Source organism: Dendrobates tinctorius, unplaced genomic scaffold (genome assembly GCF_039654945.1).
Source record: "Dendrobates tinctorius isolate UK_male_01 unplaced genomic scaffold, ASM3965494v1 ptg000370l, whole genome shotgun sequence".
Taxonomy (NCBI): Eukaryota; Metazoa; Chordata; class Amphibia; order Anura; family Dendrobatidae; genus Dendrobates; species Dendrobates tinctorius.
In genome coordinates, this window is record NW_027362036.1 from 4062509 (window position 1) to 4082500 (window position 19992).

Genomic DNA, 19992 nt, shown 5'->3' on the forward strand with positions numbered 1-19992 from the left:
TTCTCCGGCCGTGACGAGGCGTCTAGGACCACCGTAGGCACGCTCCACGGCTACTGCTAGTTGTTGTGGATAGGATCAGGGGTCTGCAATCCGCTAGTTACCAACCTCTCCGGTTTTCTGGGCTTAGCTTGCTTTTTGTTTTTTCCTCCTCGGTGACTCATTCATAACAGAAGACCAGACAAGAAACTTGTGTTCCTTGTATTACCTCATTGTCAATACAGAGATAATTACATCAGGAATCGGCAGTCTACAGAAAGACCAAATGTCCTATCTGTGGGCTAACACATAGCTGAAGACAATGGGCCCATCAATACATTAGGCAGGAAGAATAAAAAAAGCAGCATTTCAATGCAATATCTATGATAAACTGATCCCATGTGTGGAGAAGATAATTGCTATTGTAGTTTAGAGTGCTATGATTTTTGGCCTTGGGAAACTATAGAAATGTAGTAACCTGAAATATGAACATATCATAGTCATGTTTTTTGTATGTCTAGGATGTTAATATTTCCAACAGCATGGCAGTCATATTATTCCACTAGGCGGTTCCTATGGGAAAATTTGACACAAATTATGACCTGCAACTGTCTCACCGTGGATATGATTAGCCATCCTCCTCTCAAATGACCAGGAAAAAGCATGGGAGGTCTGGCTGGGACCCTTTAAAATCTCTCATCCAAAGACACAGGGCTGTGGAGTCAGAGTCGTGGAGTCGGTGCTCATTTTGGTGGAGTCGGAGTTGGAGTCGGTATAAAATGGACCGACTCCTAAAATATATAATAAATTGGGCACAATAGTTCAATGCAGAATGTGCTGAATAATTTTTCATAGGAATTTGGGAAAGTTATGAAATGCCCTATAAATGGCTGTTCTATTCCTGATCTAAGGCTTCATTCACACATAGCATTTTCACTGCGTTTTTTGTGGATACGTTTTTCAGCTGCAAAAGCCGATAAGATTTTTAAAAAACCGCATCACCTGAAAGGTTTTTGAGCTCATAGATAATGTTTTCAATATCAAAAGCAGATTAGAAATCTGATCTATCTATCCATTTATCCATATCTGTTGTCTCCATATCTTATCTGTACCAAAAAGAATGAAAGCCGGATAGCACACAGACTAACACTTCCTGCCAGGCAAAGGAGGAGGAAAGAGCGTCTCAAACATCATTAACAAGATATTTTGTAAGTGACAAAGTTACTGTAACAATGACAGCAGATATGTCTAAAAGACAGCTCATACAGCTTGTTGTGAAGGATGGTGTACCATTATCATTATTTGCACGACCAGCTTTTACAGCTCTTAATGGAGAAATGGCCCCCAAACTTGGTGTTTCTCTGGAAAGAGAAAGTATTAGAAAATTAGTGATTGAAGAAGCCCTTAAACAAAAGGAAGGTCTTAAAAAGACTCTCAAAAGACGCTTCATGTTTCTTAAAATGGATGCCTGCACACATCACAGAGTGAACTATTTTGCCATCAATATTCGATAGGTTTCTGACAACAAAGAAATTGTTACCAACACGCTGGCAGTAAAAGATACTAAAGCTCATCACAGCAGCCAGTTTCTCCAGGCCTAAGTGGAAAAAGTTCTGCAAGATTACGAACTCAAAAAAGAACAGGTTCTTGCTATTGTAACGGACAATGCTTCAAACATAAGTACAATTACACTGATGACTGAGAGTAATGAACAACAGCTAGAAGAAAATTTAGGATCCAGTATGTATGAGATGGAAGGCCACAGTGCTGTTCATGTAACTGAGGAACAAACAGATATTACTACAGAAGAACAGCAAAATTATACTGTAGAAATAGATGATCTTGTTGAAGCTGCTTCAAAACACTTTCCTATTCATCACATGCACTGTGTTGTTGCCTGCTGCAGCTGGCAATAGGAGACAGTCTGCAAGAGGGACATGCTGGAAATCTGATTGGAAAAGTGAGGAAATTGGTTATTCCCGCCAGAACCCCTAAAATTGATCCCATCTTGAAGAGACGTGCTGGAAAAGGGCAATTGTTGATCAACTAAAACCGTTTCTTATAGATATGGCGAACCCTCAGGTAACCCTAAATGAAGGTCAATGGACACAGGTGGCTGAATTGAAGGAATTGCTTAATCACCCATTTACTGTGACTAAAAAATTACAAGCTGAGGATTTAACTCCTGGCATTTTCATGAGGGAGCGGAAGAACTTGCTATTTTGCTGTTTAATCGCAGATGGCATTTCTGCTTCAATGAAACGGAGAGAGACACAGCTATTGGAAAATAAATTTTTTCTGGCAGCTGTTTATGTGGACCAAAGTCATCGTATATTGCTTGATGATCAACAGCTTACTAAAGGAAAAGAAGCTCTGACTGAGGTAGCAGTTAGGAAGAGTGGCCTACAGGAGGACTGCCAGGCGCAAGAGGACTCGGGTCCTGACAGTGCTACTGCTGCCATATCTTCATCCTCATCAGATGAGGAGTTTGACTTTGACAAGTATTTGTATGACATGGAGCAGGCAAAGCGTTGCCGCAAGGAAAAAGATTTCACTCTGTCTCCTATAGCAAGCAGATTGACCATATTTCAGCAAAGTGTTTCACTTGTTCTCAAAGAAATAGAAAAATTCAACCGTTCATCAAAACTGATGGAGGCAATTCTATTTCTTAGAACAAATTCATAGACTGCACAAATGTTATTTAGTATATTTTTTGTTGAAAACTGCTTTTTGCCATTTTGTAAACATTGTACTATTTGTATAGTAGATGTAAAATTGTATGAGTTTGTTCCTTGTAGCTCTAAAAGTACCCACAACCTCAAACAGGGAGAGCATAGCCTGGATATGTTAAGGGCCTTTTATACATAGCGATATCGCTAGCAATATTGCTAAAGCAACACCGATTTTGTGACGCAACAGCGATATCGGTAGCGATCTCGCTACATGTGACACTTACCTCTGACCGGCACCCCCGCTGGTTATCGGTGATCGCGCAAAATCGTCCTGGTCAATTTCTCGTCGTCGGCTTCCTGCTGGCGCCTCCATGGACGCGGGAGGAAGTCGCCACCAGAGCTGCTGTCTGACAGGAACATTACGACCGCCGATGCATCGCTGGTGAGATCTGCCTGTTTGGCAGCTCACTAGCGACCATTTATCGATGCACCAGCGATCCTGACCGGGTTGTATCATTGTCGGGATCGCTGGTGCATCGCTAAATGTAACGGGACCTTTACTCGGTGAGTGCCATAGTGCTAAAAGAGTACCAGTTTGGTGCTAGCAGGGCCGGACTGGTCATCTCGCAATTCTGGCAAATGTCAGAAGGGCCTATTTGGTCGTGGGCCGTCTTGTCTCCTACAATGTTATCAGAATCTACATCCTCAAGAAGCCCATACTGTTAACAGTTGTGAAGGAGCACAAAGTCGATGGCTACGTCAATTACCTCAGCAGGCCATGGGCTTCATTTACATCCGCGACCTGCCAGAGGCTATCACCAACAGGGAACGTTGGTGGTGCAATGACGTCACTGCATTGCGCTGCTAGCATCCACTGGGATAATGGATAGAAAAGGTCCCAGACACTGGAGTATAAGGTGTCTGGAATAGGTGAGCATATGGATTTTTTTTGGGGGGGGTTCGGGGGACCATCACACTAAATAGGGCCCAGTGAGTTGGACCATCATAGTATATAAGGGGCTGTGGGGTGGACCATCATACTATATAGTATACTGTTGGGGGGACCATCAAACTACATAGGGGGCTGTTGGGAGGACCATCATACTATATACAGGACTGCGAGGTGGATCGTGATACTATATAGGGGACTATGAGGTGAACCATCATATTATATGGGGGATGTTGAGGGTACCATCATACTACACAGCAGCTGTGAGGTGTACTATCATAATATACAAGGAGCTGTGGGGTATACCACCATGCTATTTAAGGGGTATTGGGGGGACCATCATACTAAATATGGTGCTGTGATGTGAACCATAATACAATATAAGGGGCTATGAGGTGAAAAATCATACTATATGGCGGATTGTTGGGGGTACCATCATACTATATAGGGAATGTGAGGTGTCCCATTATAATATATAAGGAGTTGTGAGGTGTACCATCATACTATATTGGGGTGTTGGTTGGGGGGTCCATCATACTATAAGGGTGGCTGTGATGTAGACTATCATACTATATAGGGGACTGTCTTAAAGTATTGGGGCTGTAGGGGGATCTTCATAGTGTATGGGGGATCTATCATGCTGTGTTGAGTGGCAGTGGGGGTCATCTTACTGTGTAAGGCAGTTGTGGTGGACATCATACTGTATGGGGTGGCTGTGGTGGAAATTATACTGTTCGAAGGTTCATGTGGTACATTATACTAAGTTGGGTGCTGTGGTGACCATCATACTGAATGGGATTGTTATGGGGGACATCATACTGTATGGGGGGCTTTGGGTAAATATCACACTTTATATAGGGGGCCTGTAGGGGACATCCTAGTGTGTGGGGGTCTGGGTGGTGCCTCTAATACTGTGTATTGAGGGCTGTGGTAGGTACCATACTGCATGGGAGGCTGTGGTGACAATCTTGCTGTGTGTGGTGCTGTGGGGCATCATACTTTGTGTAAGGTTTGAGGGGATTTCCTCCAGGCAGGGTAATTTTAATAATATATCCCATCTGGTGCTTGGGGACAGTGATAGCATGGGCCTGTGTGATTTCAAATGCCAGGGCTGAATTTCAGTCACAGTCCGTCCCTGGGTGCTAGACAGCTGGATGTGCATGTGTACTAGTGTGTTACCCAAGGTAGGCGACTCACTGGCCTAACTAAAAGGCGAATCGTTGCAACAGGAAGAGTGGTGTGGATGGAGAAGCGCATAGGTCATTTATAGCCAATCGTGATAGATGACTGGATGAGTGAGAACAGGAGTATCCCTTTACACTTGTATGTTTGTAACAAACAGCATCATGGGTCAAGCTCAATCATTGAGCTCCAATCGTCAATGATGGATTTAGGAATGGCAAGTATGTTCGGTAATTAACGTCAAATATTTTATTTTTAGAACTGTTCATTTTCCACATTAACTAACCGGCTAAATTAATTCTTCACGTTATTAGAGTCAAGTTGATACTTAATATGCACAGGAGTTTTTTTTGTTTATGTAAATAAGATGCAATTAGATATATATATCTTACTTAAGAATCACATTTTTGTATTATCTTTCTTTTAAGGCGGAATATGATTTCAAGCATATATATTTGTTATGTCACCCAAGAGGTCACAAAAACTAACCAATGAAAAAATGCAAGCTCACCTAGAGATGTTTTAAAGGGGTTGTCCGGTCAAAACTGATAAGTCTGCAGTCACTCTCTGTGACTGCAGACTTATGAATTCATCCAGCGCACGAACTTGCGCTGCTGGGATTTGCCAGCTTCAGACCCAGGACCGGAGGGTATGTATAAGTTAAACACACCCACCGGCAGTGGGCGCAGCCTCGCTCTCCTTACACTTGTTTGTAGCGAAGCAGCACCCTCTAGGCGATCATGCCCACTGCACGGGGTGCGGCCTCGGCTCAATCCAAATGTAAGGAGAGCGGGGCCATACCCACAGGCCGGGAGCAAGTATAACATACACATACCCTCTGGGCCCGGGTCTGAAACTGGTGAATCCCAGCAGTGCACACTGCGTGCTCTGGGGGGATTTATAAGTCTGCAGTCACAGAGAGTGACTGCAGAATTATCAGTTTTGACCGGACAACCCCTTTAAGACAATTGGGTTTTCAGGAGCTCAAGTTATAAGAAAGACATCACTTTAGAGCAGTGGACCCCAACCTTTCTGACCTTGAGAGCCACATCAAGCTCTGAGAGAGGGTCACGGGCCACATCCAGCTCTGAGAGAAGGTCGAGAGCCATGTTCATCTTTGAGAGATGGTCGCGAGCCACATCCAGCTCCCTCACATTAGTGGCAACCAAATTCCTATTATGAGTATAATGACAGCCAAAGCTTTTCCACAGAAGCAGTATACCAAGATCCAAGGGTTCCCAAAATCCCTCCTTCAGTATTCTCCCATCAAGCACTCCCACCACACTGTTGTAGCCAGCTTCAAGCACCTCCTCTGACCGGAAGTATCATCCTGTCTCCAGCACACCATCCTTAAATTATCTCTAAACCCCTAAGACCAGTACATGCCCGCTGTCTTGGGGTCATACTTGACTCCGAGCTTTCCTTTGCCCCCCACATCCGATCACTGGCTCGCTCTTGTTATCTGCACCTCAAAAACATTTCTAGAATTCGACCTTTTCTTACTTTTGACTCCATAAAAACTCTTACTGTTTCTCTTATTCATTCTCGTCTCGACTATTGTAACTCTCTTCTAAATCAGCCTCCTTCTTATCAAACTCTCCTCCCCCTCCATTGTCTTGAATGCTGCAGCCAGGATCATATTCCTCGCCAATCCTTACACCGATGCCTCTACCTTGTGCCAGTCATTACACTGACTACCCATCCACTCCAGAATCCAGTACAAACTAATTACGCTCACCCACAAAGCTGTCCATGGCTCAGCACCACCCTAGATCTCCCTTGTTTCAGTATACCACCATACCCGCGTCCTCCATTCTGCTGATGACCTGAGGTTAGCATCCTCAAAAATCAGAACCTCCCACTCCCGTCTCCAAGACTATACATGTGCTGCGCCAATTCTTTGGAATGCACTTCCCAGGTCAATACGATTTAGTCCCCAATCCCTACAATTTTAAGTGTGCCCTGAAAACGCATTTATTCAGACTGGCCTACCGCCTCAACACATTAACCTAATCTATCCCTGTGTGGCACAGCCAAAAGTTTTACCATAACCAGATTTCTCGCATCATGTTCCCACATGCTTTATGCATCCATTAGCCCTCTGTCTGTACTGTTACACATTTAACATTATGGCTGGTCCAAACAATCAGGGCAATTGTTACCACCCACCTTTCGTGTCTCCCCTTTTTCCTCATAGATTGTAAGCTTGCGAGCAGGGCCCTCTTTCCTCTTGGTATCTGTTGTGATCTATGTGATTATTGTTATGCTGTAATGTCTATTGTCTGTACAAATCCCCTCTGAAATGTAAAGTGCTGCGGAATATGTCGGCGCTATAGAAATAAAATGTATTATTATTATTATTATTATATTATATGCGCATCCAGATCTGCTCTTCTGTGCCAGACTACTCACAAAATTCACAATTTTGAGATGTGCTCTTCATAGCTCTTTGCTAGACCTGGAGCTAATGCACCAAGCTGGCAGACAGCCACGAGCAACAATTCATGAGATCCTGAGCCACATGTGGCTCCCGAGCTACAGGTTGGGGACCCCTGCTTTAGAGAAACAAGTCACTGGCAGAGCTGATCTGGGTCTGCATAGATCCAGCAGCTCTGTTTTACGGGCCAGATATCTGGCTATCGTGATCAGGTCCAGTAGAAACATTGGCATTGTCGACGCTTCTATTCACTACATAGTGGCATAGTGCTATCAAGATGGCAAAAGAGAAGACAGAAGCAGCATGAAATCTCATAGGCTACAAAAAATAAAAACTAAAATAAGTTTTTCGTTTAAAATACCTAAAATGGCTGACAGCATAGTGTGCTGTGCATTTGTTGGGTGATGTACAGTGGGGAAAAAAAGTATTTAGTCAGTCAGCAATAGTGCAAGTTCCACCACTTAAAAAGATGAGAGGCGTCTGTAATTTACATCATAGGTAGACCTCAACTATGGGAGACAAACTGAGAAAAAAAAATCCAGAAAATCATTGTTTTTTTTTCATTTTATTTGCATATTATGGTGGAAACTAAGTATTTGGTCAGAAACAAAATTTCATCTCAATACTTTGAGATATATCCTTTGTTGGCAATGACAGAGGTCAAACGTTTTCTGTAAGTCTTCACAAGGTTGCCACACACTGTTGTTGGTATGTTGGCCCATTCCTCCATGCAGATCTCCTCTAGAGCAGTGATGTTTTTGGCTTTTCGCTTGGCAACACGGACTTTCAACTCCCTCCAAAGGTTTTCTATAGGGTTGAGATCTGGAGACTGGCTAGGCCACTCCAGGACCTTGAAATGCTTCTTACGAAGCCACTCCTTCGTTGCCCTGGCGGTGTACTTTGGATCATTGTCATGTTGAAAGACCCAGCCACGTTTCATCTTCAATGCCCTTGCTGATGGAAGGAGGTTTGCACTCAAAATCTCACGATACATGGCCCCATTCATTCTTTCATATACCCGGATCAGTCGTCCTGGCCCCTTTGCAGAGAAACAGCCCCAAAGCATGATGTTTCCACCACCATGCTTTACAGAAGGTATGGCGTTTGATGGATGCAACTCAGTATTCTTTTTCCTCCAAACACGACAAGTTGTGTTTCTACCAAACAGTTCCAGTTTGGTTTCATCAGACCATAGGACATTCTCCCAAAACTCCTCTGGATCATCCAAATGCTCTCTAGCAAACTTCAGACGGGCCCGGACATGTACAGGCTTAAGCAGTGGGACACGTCTGGCACTGCAGGATCTGAGTCCATGGTGGCGTAGTGTGTTACTTATGGTAGGCCTTGTTACATTGGTCCCAGCTCTCTGCAGTTCATTCACTAGGTCCCCCCGCGTGGTTCTGGGATTTTTGCTCACCGTTCTTGTGATCATTCTGACCCCACGGGGTGGGATTTTGCGTGGAGCACCAGATCGAGGGAGATTATCAGTGGTCTTGTATGTCTTCCATTTTCTAATTATTGCTCCCACAGTTGATTTCTTCACTCCAAGCTGGTTGGCTATTGCAGATTCAGTCTTCCCAGCCTGGTGCAGGGCTACAATTTTGTTTCTGGTGTCCTTTGACAGCTCTTTGGTCTTCACCATAGTGGAGTTTGGAGTCAGACTGTTTGAGGGTGTGCACAGGTGTCTTTTTATACTGATAACAAGTTTAAACAGGTGCCATTACTACAGGTAATGAGTGGAGGAAAGAGGAGACTCTTAAAGAAGAAGTTACAGGTCTGTGAGAGCCAGAAATCTTGATTGCTTGTTTCTGACCAAATACTTATTTTCCACCATAATATGCAAATAAAATGAAAAAAACACAGACAATGTGATTTTCTGGATTTTTTTTTCTCAGTTTGTCTCCCATAGTTGAGGTCTACCTATGATGTAAATTACAGATGCCTCTCATCTTTTTAAGTGGTGGAACTTGCACTATTGCTGACTGACTACTTTTTTGCCCCACTGTAGGCTTTTTTTTTTTCTTCTTCAAGAGAACATTTGGTGGCGTGACTTTGAAAACCATTGGTCGCATTGGAGACCATTTTTGTCACAACCGAGCACTCATATAGTTAACATCATTTTTTTTCCTCTTGCACCCACCCCAAAAGAAAACAATTTTCTGGGAATGCTCTATTATCTGAGCAAAGCTAACTGCACATAGTGGGTCCGGTGTTATCTGTCATTGTAATCCTGCTTGTGAGGATATTGGGATGACAACTGAGAAGTGGTCGGTACAGAACATTCCATGTCTAATATGAAAAGTAGCAGCTAGAATGAAAACTGCGAGGATTCAGGATTCTTATTTATATGATCGTGCAACAACTTAAATGGGAAAATAGGTAAAACACTAGGAACTGCAACTGACCCAACCGGTTCCTGTACAGACTAGCAATTCAGACTCCGCAGTCACTAATGGTTCCCAAGTGGGCTGGAATAGCCCTAACAACAGAATAACTTATGGCAGCTATAACCAATGCTGCCTGAGAGGCCGTTATCCACTTTACATCCCTCCTAAGGAACCAGAAGGCAGAGCAGAGTGCAATTTACCTACAGAAGGGAAGGTGTGCTGAGATAGAAAGAGATCCCAGAGTGAGTTAAAACCATGAATAGCATGGTAAATGAGAAGATAAGGTACGTACTGCTAGAGCATGTGCCGCCTACTTCATAAACAAAAAACAGAAGATAGGTGAAAAGTATAGTCAGTAAAGAGATGAACTATAGCTGGTCTTTCACTGACTGGCATAAACAACAGCAGTATGGCTCCAATTCAGAATATCACCAGCGGAAAATACCAGCAAGGGGAAAAGGATATGTAGGAGCACCTGAAAGGTGATAGGGCAAACAAATTAATAAATTAAAACACCTGTTAACCAAAAAAGACTGAAGAAAGCATAACAGGCAATAAACACTAGGAGAAAAGGTGTAACTGCTTTGTCTCAGAAGATAGAGGAGCTGGCCACAAAGTACACGTTCCAGGGTTTAAACCCCAACGCATGATACTTTTAATCTACACTTTTCAATATTGAAATTGAATTAGCAAGAAGGTAAAGGTATGGAGTTATCAAAATCATAGGATAAACAGAACGGCTATTGATGCTCAAATTCATAATTTTTCAAATCATCTCAATTTATTCAGTATCCATATACTGAATAAATCAGTATCAGCAGAAAAATACACTGTTACGTGCAATGGCATGCTATTAATGAGGTTATTACCCCCTTATCAATCAGCTCTGTACATTATTATTATAATTTATTATTATAGTACATGAATAAGGGGATGATGGACTGAAGTACATGGTCACTGATGGGAAAGATTAGTGGAGACATCTGATGAGGTGACGGCTGGGGTGCAGTTAATAATAATAATAATAATAAAAAGCCCATGAAAGCAGAGATTAGGAGTCGGCGCCTGGACCTGTAGTAGGAAGGATGTGTGAGCAGCAGAGTTGGCTTTTAGCAGCAAATACGAAGGATGGCCATCGTAAAAGGAGAAAAAGGAGATACTGCTCATGTTTCCCCTTGAAGACACTCGTATTGTTGCAATGCATAAAGCTGAATTCCACAGATGGGGGTTGTGCTCACAGCCCAACACCATGCGCCCCTCCAAAGAAATGCCACCCCACACCATTACTGACCCACTGTCAAACCGGTCATACTGAAGTATGTTGCAGGCAGCAGATCGCTCTCCACGGCGTCTCCAGGCTCTGTCACATGTGCTCAGTGTGAACCTGCTTTCATCTGTGAAGAGCACAGGGCGCCAGTGGCGAACTTGCCAATCCTGGTGTTCTGTGGCAAATGCCAAGTGTCCTGCACGGTGTTGGGCTGTGAGCACAACCCCCATCTGTGGATGACAGGCACTCAGACCATCCTCATGGAGTCGGTTTCTAACCATTTGTGCAGACACAGGCACATTTGTGGCCTGCTGGAGGTCATTTTGCAGGGCTCTGGCAGTGCTCCTCCTGTTCCTCCTTGCACAAAGGCTGAGATAGTGGTCCTACTGCTGGGTTGTTGCCCTCCTACGGCCCCCTCCGCATCTCCTGGTAGCGCCTCCAGCCTCTGGACATTACGCTGACAGACACAGCAAACCTTCTTGCCACAGCTCACATTGGTGTGCCATCGTGGATGAGCTGCACTACCTGAGCCACTTGTGTGGGTTGTAGAGTCCATCTCATGCTACCACGAGTGTGAAAGCACAACCAACATTCAAAAGTGACGAAAACATCAGCCAGAAAGGATTTGTACTGAGATGTGGTCTGTGGTCCCCACCTGAAGAACCACTCCTATATTTAGGGTGTCTTGATAATTGCCAATAATTTCCATCTGTTGTCTATTCCATTTGCACAAGAGCATGTGAAATTGATTGTCAATCAGTGTTTCTTCGTAAGTGGACAGTTTGATTTCACAGAAGTTTGATTTACTTGGAGTTTTATTCTGTTGTTCAAGTTTTCCCTTTATTTTTTTGAGCAGTGTACATAGCGCTCATTCAGCCATGCCAATGAAAAATAAAAAAAAGATATACGGTAGCTAAAATGTGGAGAGGCAAAAAATAAATTGGTTATTAACGGAGTATTCACAACAACATTAATGGTTAAAATTGCAATGCACTTGTAAAAACAAGCAAGTTTGCAAATTACCTCTTATTAAAAATCTCTGCTCTCAAGAACAGATGGATTTGGGATTTTATGGTGTACGGTTTGTTGGTAGTCTATCAGGCAAGGAGCAGAGCGCGGTTACAAGCTCTTTGCTGTAAAGTCTGCTCTGAAGCTCGCCAGATGACTGCATTGGCTCATTGGAGGTCTAAAAATAGGTAATCAATATATTTCTGGATAACTCTCTTCAAAGCTTTTATCTTCTTAATACATCGCAGTCACCATATTATATAGCACTGGGTACTTACAATGGGTCATTCTGCCTTTCTACCCAACAAACTCTTCTTTTCCACTAGGCCTATGACATCACGTGATTAAAATCCAACAAGCTGAATCCTTCTAAGCTTTAGGTAGAAACAGGAGGTCAGTTTTCCCTGCATGACTCATGAGTTTCTGCAGAAGTGTCTGGCAGGGGTTGAAGGGAGCAGCTGGGTCAGGAGTTGTAGAGGGGGATGATAAATGTAGGGACAAAAGACTTCCTGTTTCTACATGGAGCAGAAAAGAGAAGAATTAACTGGGTAGAAGGGCAAAATCAGCAATTGTAAGTACACAGTGCTATATAATATCATGATTGCAATATGTTAAGAGAATAAACACTTTTGATGGGAATGTGTCTTTAAAGGGGTAGTCACATCTCCAAGCTCCTATCACAATATGTAGTAGGTGTAATAATATTAGCAAATACTTCCAATTGTCACTGTAGTATAGTTCTTCTGATTGGCTATGCCTCTTTCCCCATGCAGGGCATTGCAGTAGCTTAAGTATCCATGGTTACGATCACAAATACAGTGAGAGTTGGTTAGATAGTTAGCTAGTTGCTAGTGGTCTTAAAGATGGATACCTAAGCTACTGCAATGTCCTACACATGGGGGGGAACGACAAAGCACATCAGAAGAACTATACTACATTTCTAATTGGATGTATTTGCTAACAATTGGGATAGGATATTGGAGAAAGGAATACCCATTAAAGCAATGTCATTAAGGGTTTTAAAAAATAGGTCATTTTCTATCACACTCACTCTTTAAAGGATTAACAAAGGATATATGGTACCAGGATAACACAGAACAGCTACAGATACCGTATATTCATGGATATCTGTAGACTGAGCCCTTGCGGGCAGGGTCCTTTTCACATGTAAAGCGCCATGGAATAAATGGCGCTATAAAAATGTATAATAATGATAATAATAATATCAGGGGAACTCTAAGGGTATTTTAAAAAACAGGAACAGGTTAAATATCAGAGAAAATACCACGCTCTCCAAACCAACCAGCTTACCTTAACCTATTGTATATCACTGACAGGTCAGACACTGTTCCTGGTGGAGTGCCAACAGAAAGTGAATTAATTAGCTGAGATTAATGTCTGGCTGAATCAATATATTGGAAGCACTTCATGGGCAAATCGATAACAGGAGAGCAACACATGAGCCGGTGGAGAAAATTTATCACTGGGTGATTGCACTAAAGAGGAGCACTCGAGTCAAACTGCACCTTCAGCGACCAAGCAACACCTTCTACTTGAATAGCAATGGTAATGACACGTAAATTACCACGCCGCGTTCATTGCCTTATGTCATGGCGACTTTCATTGTAAATACATAAAAGGCCCGCTGCCTGGGTATAAAAAGGTGAAGAGAGATGGTCAACCAAGCAGGGAACACTAACACTCATAACCCTGGAGATAAGCCACCACCAGAAGTGTCTGACTGTCCTATGCTCCTTTCTACGTTAAAAGCCCATGCGTTCTTGTCTGAGCTGAGTGTCCATGTGTATGAGAATTAGGAAAGATAGCTGGGGAATGAGAATTTGGCTCTCAACTATTTGATGTGCATGGCCAGCTAAATGCCACCATACAAAATAGACTAATGTCGGAGGAACCTGATATCAACAAGTTTGGCCAATGGTGTAATGTGCATGGGGGACCGACTGCGGATCGCGTTTTTCTCTTGGAGGTAAGCCGTGGGACGACCTGTCAATCGGTGGTTTTCTCACAGACAACACAGTAGCCCTCAAGCTGAGTGAGTCGGCTGAGATGGCTGTCGGCTGAAGAATTGTTCGGATGACGGCCATCTAATGTGTATGGCCGGCATTAAGCTAAAATAGAAAGCCAGAAAGTTAGATGGCATTAGCTGGTACACTGACTAAATGGCTGATGGCATTTTTCGCAGTCCGGTATTGAAACGTAATACAAAAAGTTACCAAACCAATACAAGATGAGAGATTAGGATGTGGTTTGTAATCTTTTCTCAGATTACGGCCGCGTATACAAATTTGCCCCTTTTGGGGTACCCATCCATTTTAATCAAAGGCATTTTCCACTACTGTAACACTGATAACCTATCCTAATGGCAGAGGCAGACGGTCATATAAATCGGAGCGCGATCGGAATGCAGTGTACGGACTGGACGGCGGTTCTCCCGACCAGAGCATGACAGTTGCATGTTTTTCTACGCAGTTTTCAGGCTCAGATCGGGAGAGCCACCAGCCAGTCTGAACATTGCGTTTCTTGGTCCGATTTATACGGCCATCTGAGTGTGCCCGTAGGATAGGTCTCCTGCAGCAGATCGGTAGGGGTGTGACACGTGACATCCCTACTGACTGGATGTCACCAATTTTTTTCAGCAGCATGTGTAAACAGTGTATGGAGTAGTGCAGCAGAGCTCCATAAACTGTTATAGGGCCACTGCAAACTGGTAACCTAAAATCAGGTCTCATACACGCGACCGTAATAGTCACACGCATGGTATCTGTTGCTTTGATGGACAGCACTCATCCCATCTTATTCTATGTGGCTGTGCACACGTCCGATTTTTACCTTGGACCGAGTCAAATGGCACTTACCCATTCATGTCTATGGGTCCGTGGATGCGGTTTGATTTTCACTGAGACACTGAATGGAGAAGATGGAAAACAAACGTTCTCAACATCTTCTAAGAAAGTTGGATCGCACTCTCATCACACGCTGATCAGAGTGTGATTAGCATTAATTGCTCCGATTTTCACGGATGAGAGAAAATCAGTCGTGTGACCCGAGGCTTAGGGATTTATCGATACCATATTAGTGGACAACCCCTTTAAGAAAACACATTTTGTGGAACCCCTAGTTTAAGTGTGCTTCCCACTCAATGATTTCCATACACATGACATGATGACATTTCTGCAAATAATTTGTTAGTCCTAAATTTAGATGATATAACCTCACATTCTCAGTTCAGAAAAAAAGCATGATTAAAATTCTGTGGTCAGTGGGCAACGAATAGTGAGAAATCAGATAAATGTTACACAAGCAATGGCCGTCTGTGATGTATGGTACGTTTACTGCATACTCTGAAAAAGCTCCCAACACACACACCAAAGGTGCTAGACGTGTCCTTATGGCCTACTGCCGAAAACAACAGTGGTCCACATACAATGTGATAATCCTGAGTGATATGGGTGACCGATGGCAATGAGGTGAACAGAGCCCAAGCACTTAGGACACATCTCCTTCACTCGATTCGGTTGTGAGCAGAAAAGAAGACAGCATAGGGAAAGTATTCACAAAGTAGGGACTCAGACTCACGCAGCCTCTTGCGCGGTACCACCAGCGGAACACCTTCGCAATGCGCCTGCGCGAATTCCGCACAGGCGCAGTGAATAGGGATTAGTGAGTATACTCGTTACGATTCGGTACTCGGCGAGTAATGCGGTACTCGAATCCAGGCGAGTATTTCACTACTCGCCTCACGATATTCGGCACAGCCCAGCACAGTCCCGCACAGTCCAGCTCGGTCCCCGCACAGTCCTGCACAGCCCATTACTCGCATTTCCCATAGGCTTACATTGGACTCGCTACAAGTACCCGAGTATTAGGAGGTACTCATAATGAGTACAGCGAGTCTGAGTATTTCACTACTCGCTCATCCCTAGCAGTGAATCATTCGTCTGATCCCGGCGGCAGATGCACGACGTGTCTACAGGCAGCGGAAGCCGGTCACATTAAAGGGGTTTTCCCACGAACAAAAGTTAATTTTAAAAATTGTCTGTGTCTGACCATGTACGGAGCATACCACATCTCCTGGGCAGGGGAGGAAGCAAAAGACAATACTGACAGTACAGCAGGGGATCACAGAGGATTCATTTTGTGAAGTAAAATATTTAACTGACTATTTTTAAACAATATTTTACCTCACAAAATGGATCATCTGCGATCTCCTGCTGTAATGTCAGTATTGTCTTTTGCTTCCTCCCCTGCTCAGGAGCTGTGGTATGTTCTGTACACGGTCAGACACAGGGGTGAGAGAGACAGAGCACAGGGGGGAGACAGCTCAAACGGGACAGCACATGAGGGGAGAATACAGCATAGGAAGGAGAGAGACAGCAGACAAGGGAGATAGCACATGGAGTAGACAGGTCAAAGAATAGAGCACAGACGGGAGAAGTCAGCACATGGGGAAAGCGAGTGGACAGGTTGGTGAGCGCATGAGGGGAGAGATTTTCAAAGCTGCAAAGCCTGCCCCCATCGTGACACTACCGCCCTCCCAATGTGATAGCATCAGGCCTCCATCTAGTAATAATATCGTCCAAGACTCGCCAATGCAAGCAAAAAAAAAAAATTGCACAGCACTCTGACCATGCGAGTGCTGTCCGATTTTTACGCAACGGTGTCCTTTGAAAAGCCGGCAATTAATGTGCTGCATACAATAAAATCACACTGACAGGTTAGAATAGATATATACACATAGAATACATAAAAATATAGATGTCAGTGACACACACATATATGTAATTATATTACACAGATACATAGAAGAAAAGCCAGCAATTCATCTGCCGTGTTCTGTAAAATCACTGCAGGAACCGACAGGATAGAAAAGATGGATTACATACAGTAAATCTAAATAGAATAGGTAGATATATAGATGTCAGTGGCAAATACAATTAGTACAGTGTATGTGCAAATTACTGGACATTTAATTAATAAAAGATTATCCTTCGGAAAAAATGGTGTGGGCTCCAGCACAATTTTCAGAATCAGAGGTAAAGCCGACAGCAGGGGGCAGTTGTTTATAGCCTGGGAAAAGGGTAATACCCATGGAGCTTCCCAGGCTATTATTATCAGCTCACAGCTGTATAATTAGTCTTTACTGGCAGCTGCGATCTGATATTAATAGTTAAAGGAAGGGGCCATGGATGCTTGTCCCCCCCCCCCCCAAGCTAAAAAAAAAAAAAAAATCAGCTCTCAGCCTCCCCAGAAAAGGCGCATCTCTAAGATGCGCCAATTCTGGAAGTTAGCCTCGCTCTTCCCACTTGCAATGTAGCGGTGGCAAGTGGGGTGATAGTTGGGGAGACTGATGTCATCTTTGTATTGTCAGGTGACATCAAGCCCCGAGGTTAGTAATGGAGAGGCGTCAATAAGACGCCCCTCCATTATTAACCCCATAGTCACATTGCAAAAAAACACAGACACCCAGAAAAAAAAAAAAGTCCTTTAATTGAAAGAACGACACAGACTTCTTTAATATTCTTAATTAAACCATACTTACGACCTCGCCTATTCCCCCGATGCCCTTGTCATCTGCAAAAGAGGTAAAAAAATAAACAGTATTCCTCACCTTTCCGCAGAGATAATCCATTTGTCCCACGACGGGTCCAGCTCTGCTACATCTAGATGGCATGCTGCATGGATGCACCGTGTGCTCTGTGTCTCCCTGTGAACTGCTATTCCCTGTCTTAGGGCATCGCGAGAATGAGAAACTCACGCTCGCACCGATGTCACATAGGTGAAGGGGGTTTGTTGGCCATGAGAACATGTCTGTCATGTGTTTTTCAGCAACTCTATGCAGGATTTCAAATGTCTTGCACTGAGGAGAGGCTTCCATTGGGCCGCTCTGCAATAAAGGCCCAACTGGTGGAGGGCTGCAGTGATAGTTGACTGTGGAACTTTCTCCCATCTCCCTACTGCATCTGTGGAGCTCAGCCACAGTGATCTTGGGTTCTTCTTTACCTCTCTCACCAAGGTTCTTCTCCCACGATTGCTCAGTTTGGCTGGAAGGCCAGGTCTAGGAAGACTTCTGGTGATCCCAAACTTCTTCCATTTAAGGATTATGGAGGCCACTGTGCTCTTAGGAATCTTCAGTAGAGCAGAAATTCTTTTGTAACCTTGGCCAGATCTGTGCCTTGCCACAATTCTGTCTTTGAGCTCCTTGGCCAGTTCCTTTGACCTCATGATTCTCATTTGGTCTGACATGCACTGTGAGGTCTTATATAGACAGGTGTGTGCCTTTACAAATCAAGTCCTATCAGTTTAATTAAACACAGCTGGACTCCAATGGAGGAGTAGAACCATCTCAAGGAGGATCACAAGGAAATGGACAACATGTGACTTAAATATGTGTGTCTGAGCAAAGGGTCTGAATACTTATGACCATGTGATATTTCAGTTTTTCTTTTTTAGTAACTTTGCAAAAATTTCTACATTTGTTTTTTATCAGACAAGATGGGGTGCAGAGTGGACATTAATGAGAAAAAAATGAACTTTTTTTTTAATTTATCAAATGGCTGCTGTCATGGCATCCTATTTTGCGATCCACTTTCCAGTTCCGGTTAGGACCGATTTTTCATACGTTTTGTGAGTCTTTCTTTACTGTTTCACTCCTTGTCTTGACTCACAAATACTGAGGTAAAAACTGACCAAATACTGAATGTGTGACCTAATGGGGTCTGTGGGGTTTTCACCATGCTGTCCCTCAGCTTATGGTGAAATCTGTCTGCCTGGGTGGTAAAATATTCAACATTATGGCTTTCTTTAAAAATTATAGGATTCTGCAAGATGGGCCATCAGTGTGTTGTGGGGGTTTGACCTCTGGGATGAACAGTTATGGGGTCTCGGTGCTCCCATGGGATGAGTTGCCTGCATAGGAAGCCACCGTGCCCAGGTAAACAATGCGGCCTGACACGGGTCACAAAGGTCATACCGCAGCGCCATTCCCCAGATCCCCTTCTTTGAACCTACTGTCCGACATCAGAGACGGGGTCGGCACTTTCGGCCATAACCAGTTACCAAGACAACTGCATGACTTACAAAACTTTCTCCTGCACACTTTGTTGTGATTAATGGGAACTATACATGGCTGACTAATGCAGTGGCACTGTTGCCATGACAACGTGACCCCTATGTCTCCCGTCACTCCAAACTTTGGACACACTATACAAAACACATGAAATGTTACAGATCTGGGAGAATGCAGTCAGTGATATTTTACATGTGGGATCCCCCCATAAAGCTAGGGGAAATGAAAACATGTACATAGACAACCTGGTGTAGGCCAAGAATGGGCAGCTTGCCCTTAGGAACCAATCAGCTTCTTGCTTTCAATTCCTAATATAGGTTACAAAATAAAAGCGATGATTTCATTGGTCAAGCTCCGCCCAGTTGTAACTAACACCCGAAAGCCGCTTTCTTTATACACCCATATACACACACACCGCAGCCTGCCCACCACATACGGGCAGGTGCCGCACACAACACTCGGCGCCCAGACACTCCGGGCAGCAGTAACTCACGCGTTGCCCACGTAGATCCGGGGGAAGACCTCGTTGAAATGCTGGGAGGGGAGGCTGTAGAAGCCGCCATCGTTAGCCAGGAGCTCATTGAGAGCTTGCACCGAGATCTCATAGTCCGACATACCCGCGGCCTGTGACCCGCCCTAAGCACGACACCCGAGCCGGGCGGCCTGCTGCCTGTGACCCGCCCTCCTCGCCGGTGGTAGGCGGACTCCCGGGATGGCACAGGCGGCGCAGCCGATGGTGTGTGCCCGCCGTCCTGTATCTGCGGGGCATCAGCGCAGTGACCTCTCCTGCCGGCCACACATTGGGGGGCTGCTCACATCATCTGTAGGGTGGGTCCTACCAGGACAGGGATTTTGGTTCCCTAGGCAGATGACACCACCATGTATCCTCAGCACCCAAGGAAAGGAATCAGTCAGCCACAAAGGTGAAAGGACTCCTACAGTAGCCCCTCTATTTCCCCCCAAAAAACACCAGATAAAGTTATGTATTAAAGGGAATCTGTCACCTCATTTTTGGCCTATAAGCTGC

The 19992-nt window shown here is 44.2% G+C and overlaps 1 protein-coding gene across 1 annotated transcript in view; it reads right to left on the reverse strand.

The window, feature by feature from the left end:
• The window catches only part of DUSP3 (dual specificity phosphatase 3), a 97392-nt gene extending 77632 nt beyond the window's left edge, over positions 1 to 19760 (reverse strand). The window contains exon 1 of the mRNA XM_073562903.1: positions 19459 to 19760. Coding sequence (XP_073419004.1) covers positions 19459 to 19580 — 122 coding nt within the window. The 5' untranslated portion in view covers positions 19581 to 19760. The remainder of the gene's footprint in view (positions 1 to 19458) is intronic.
• Between the last annotated feature and the right edge of the window lie 232 nt (positions 19761 to 19992).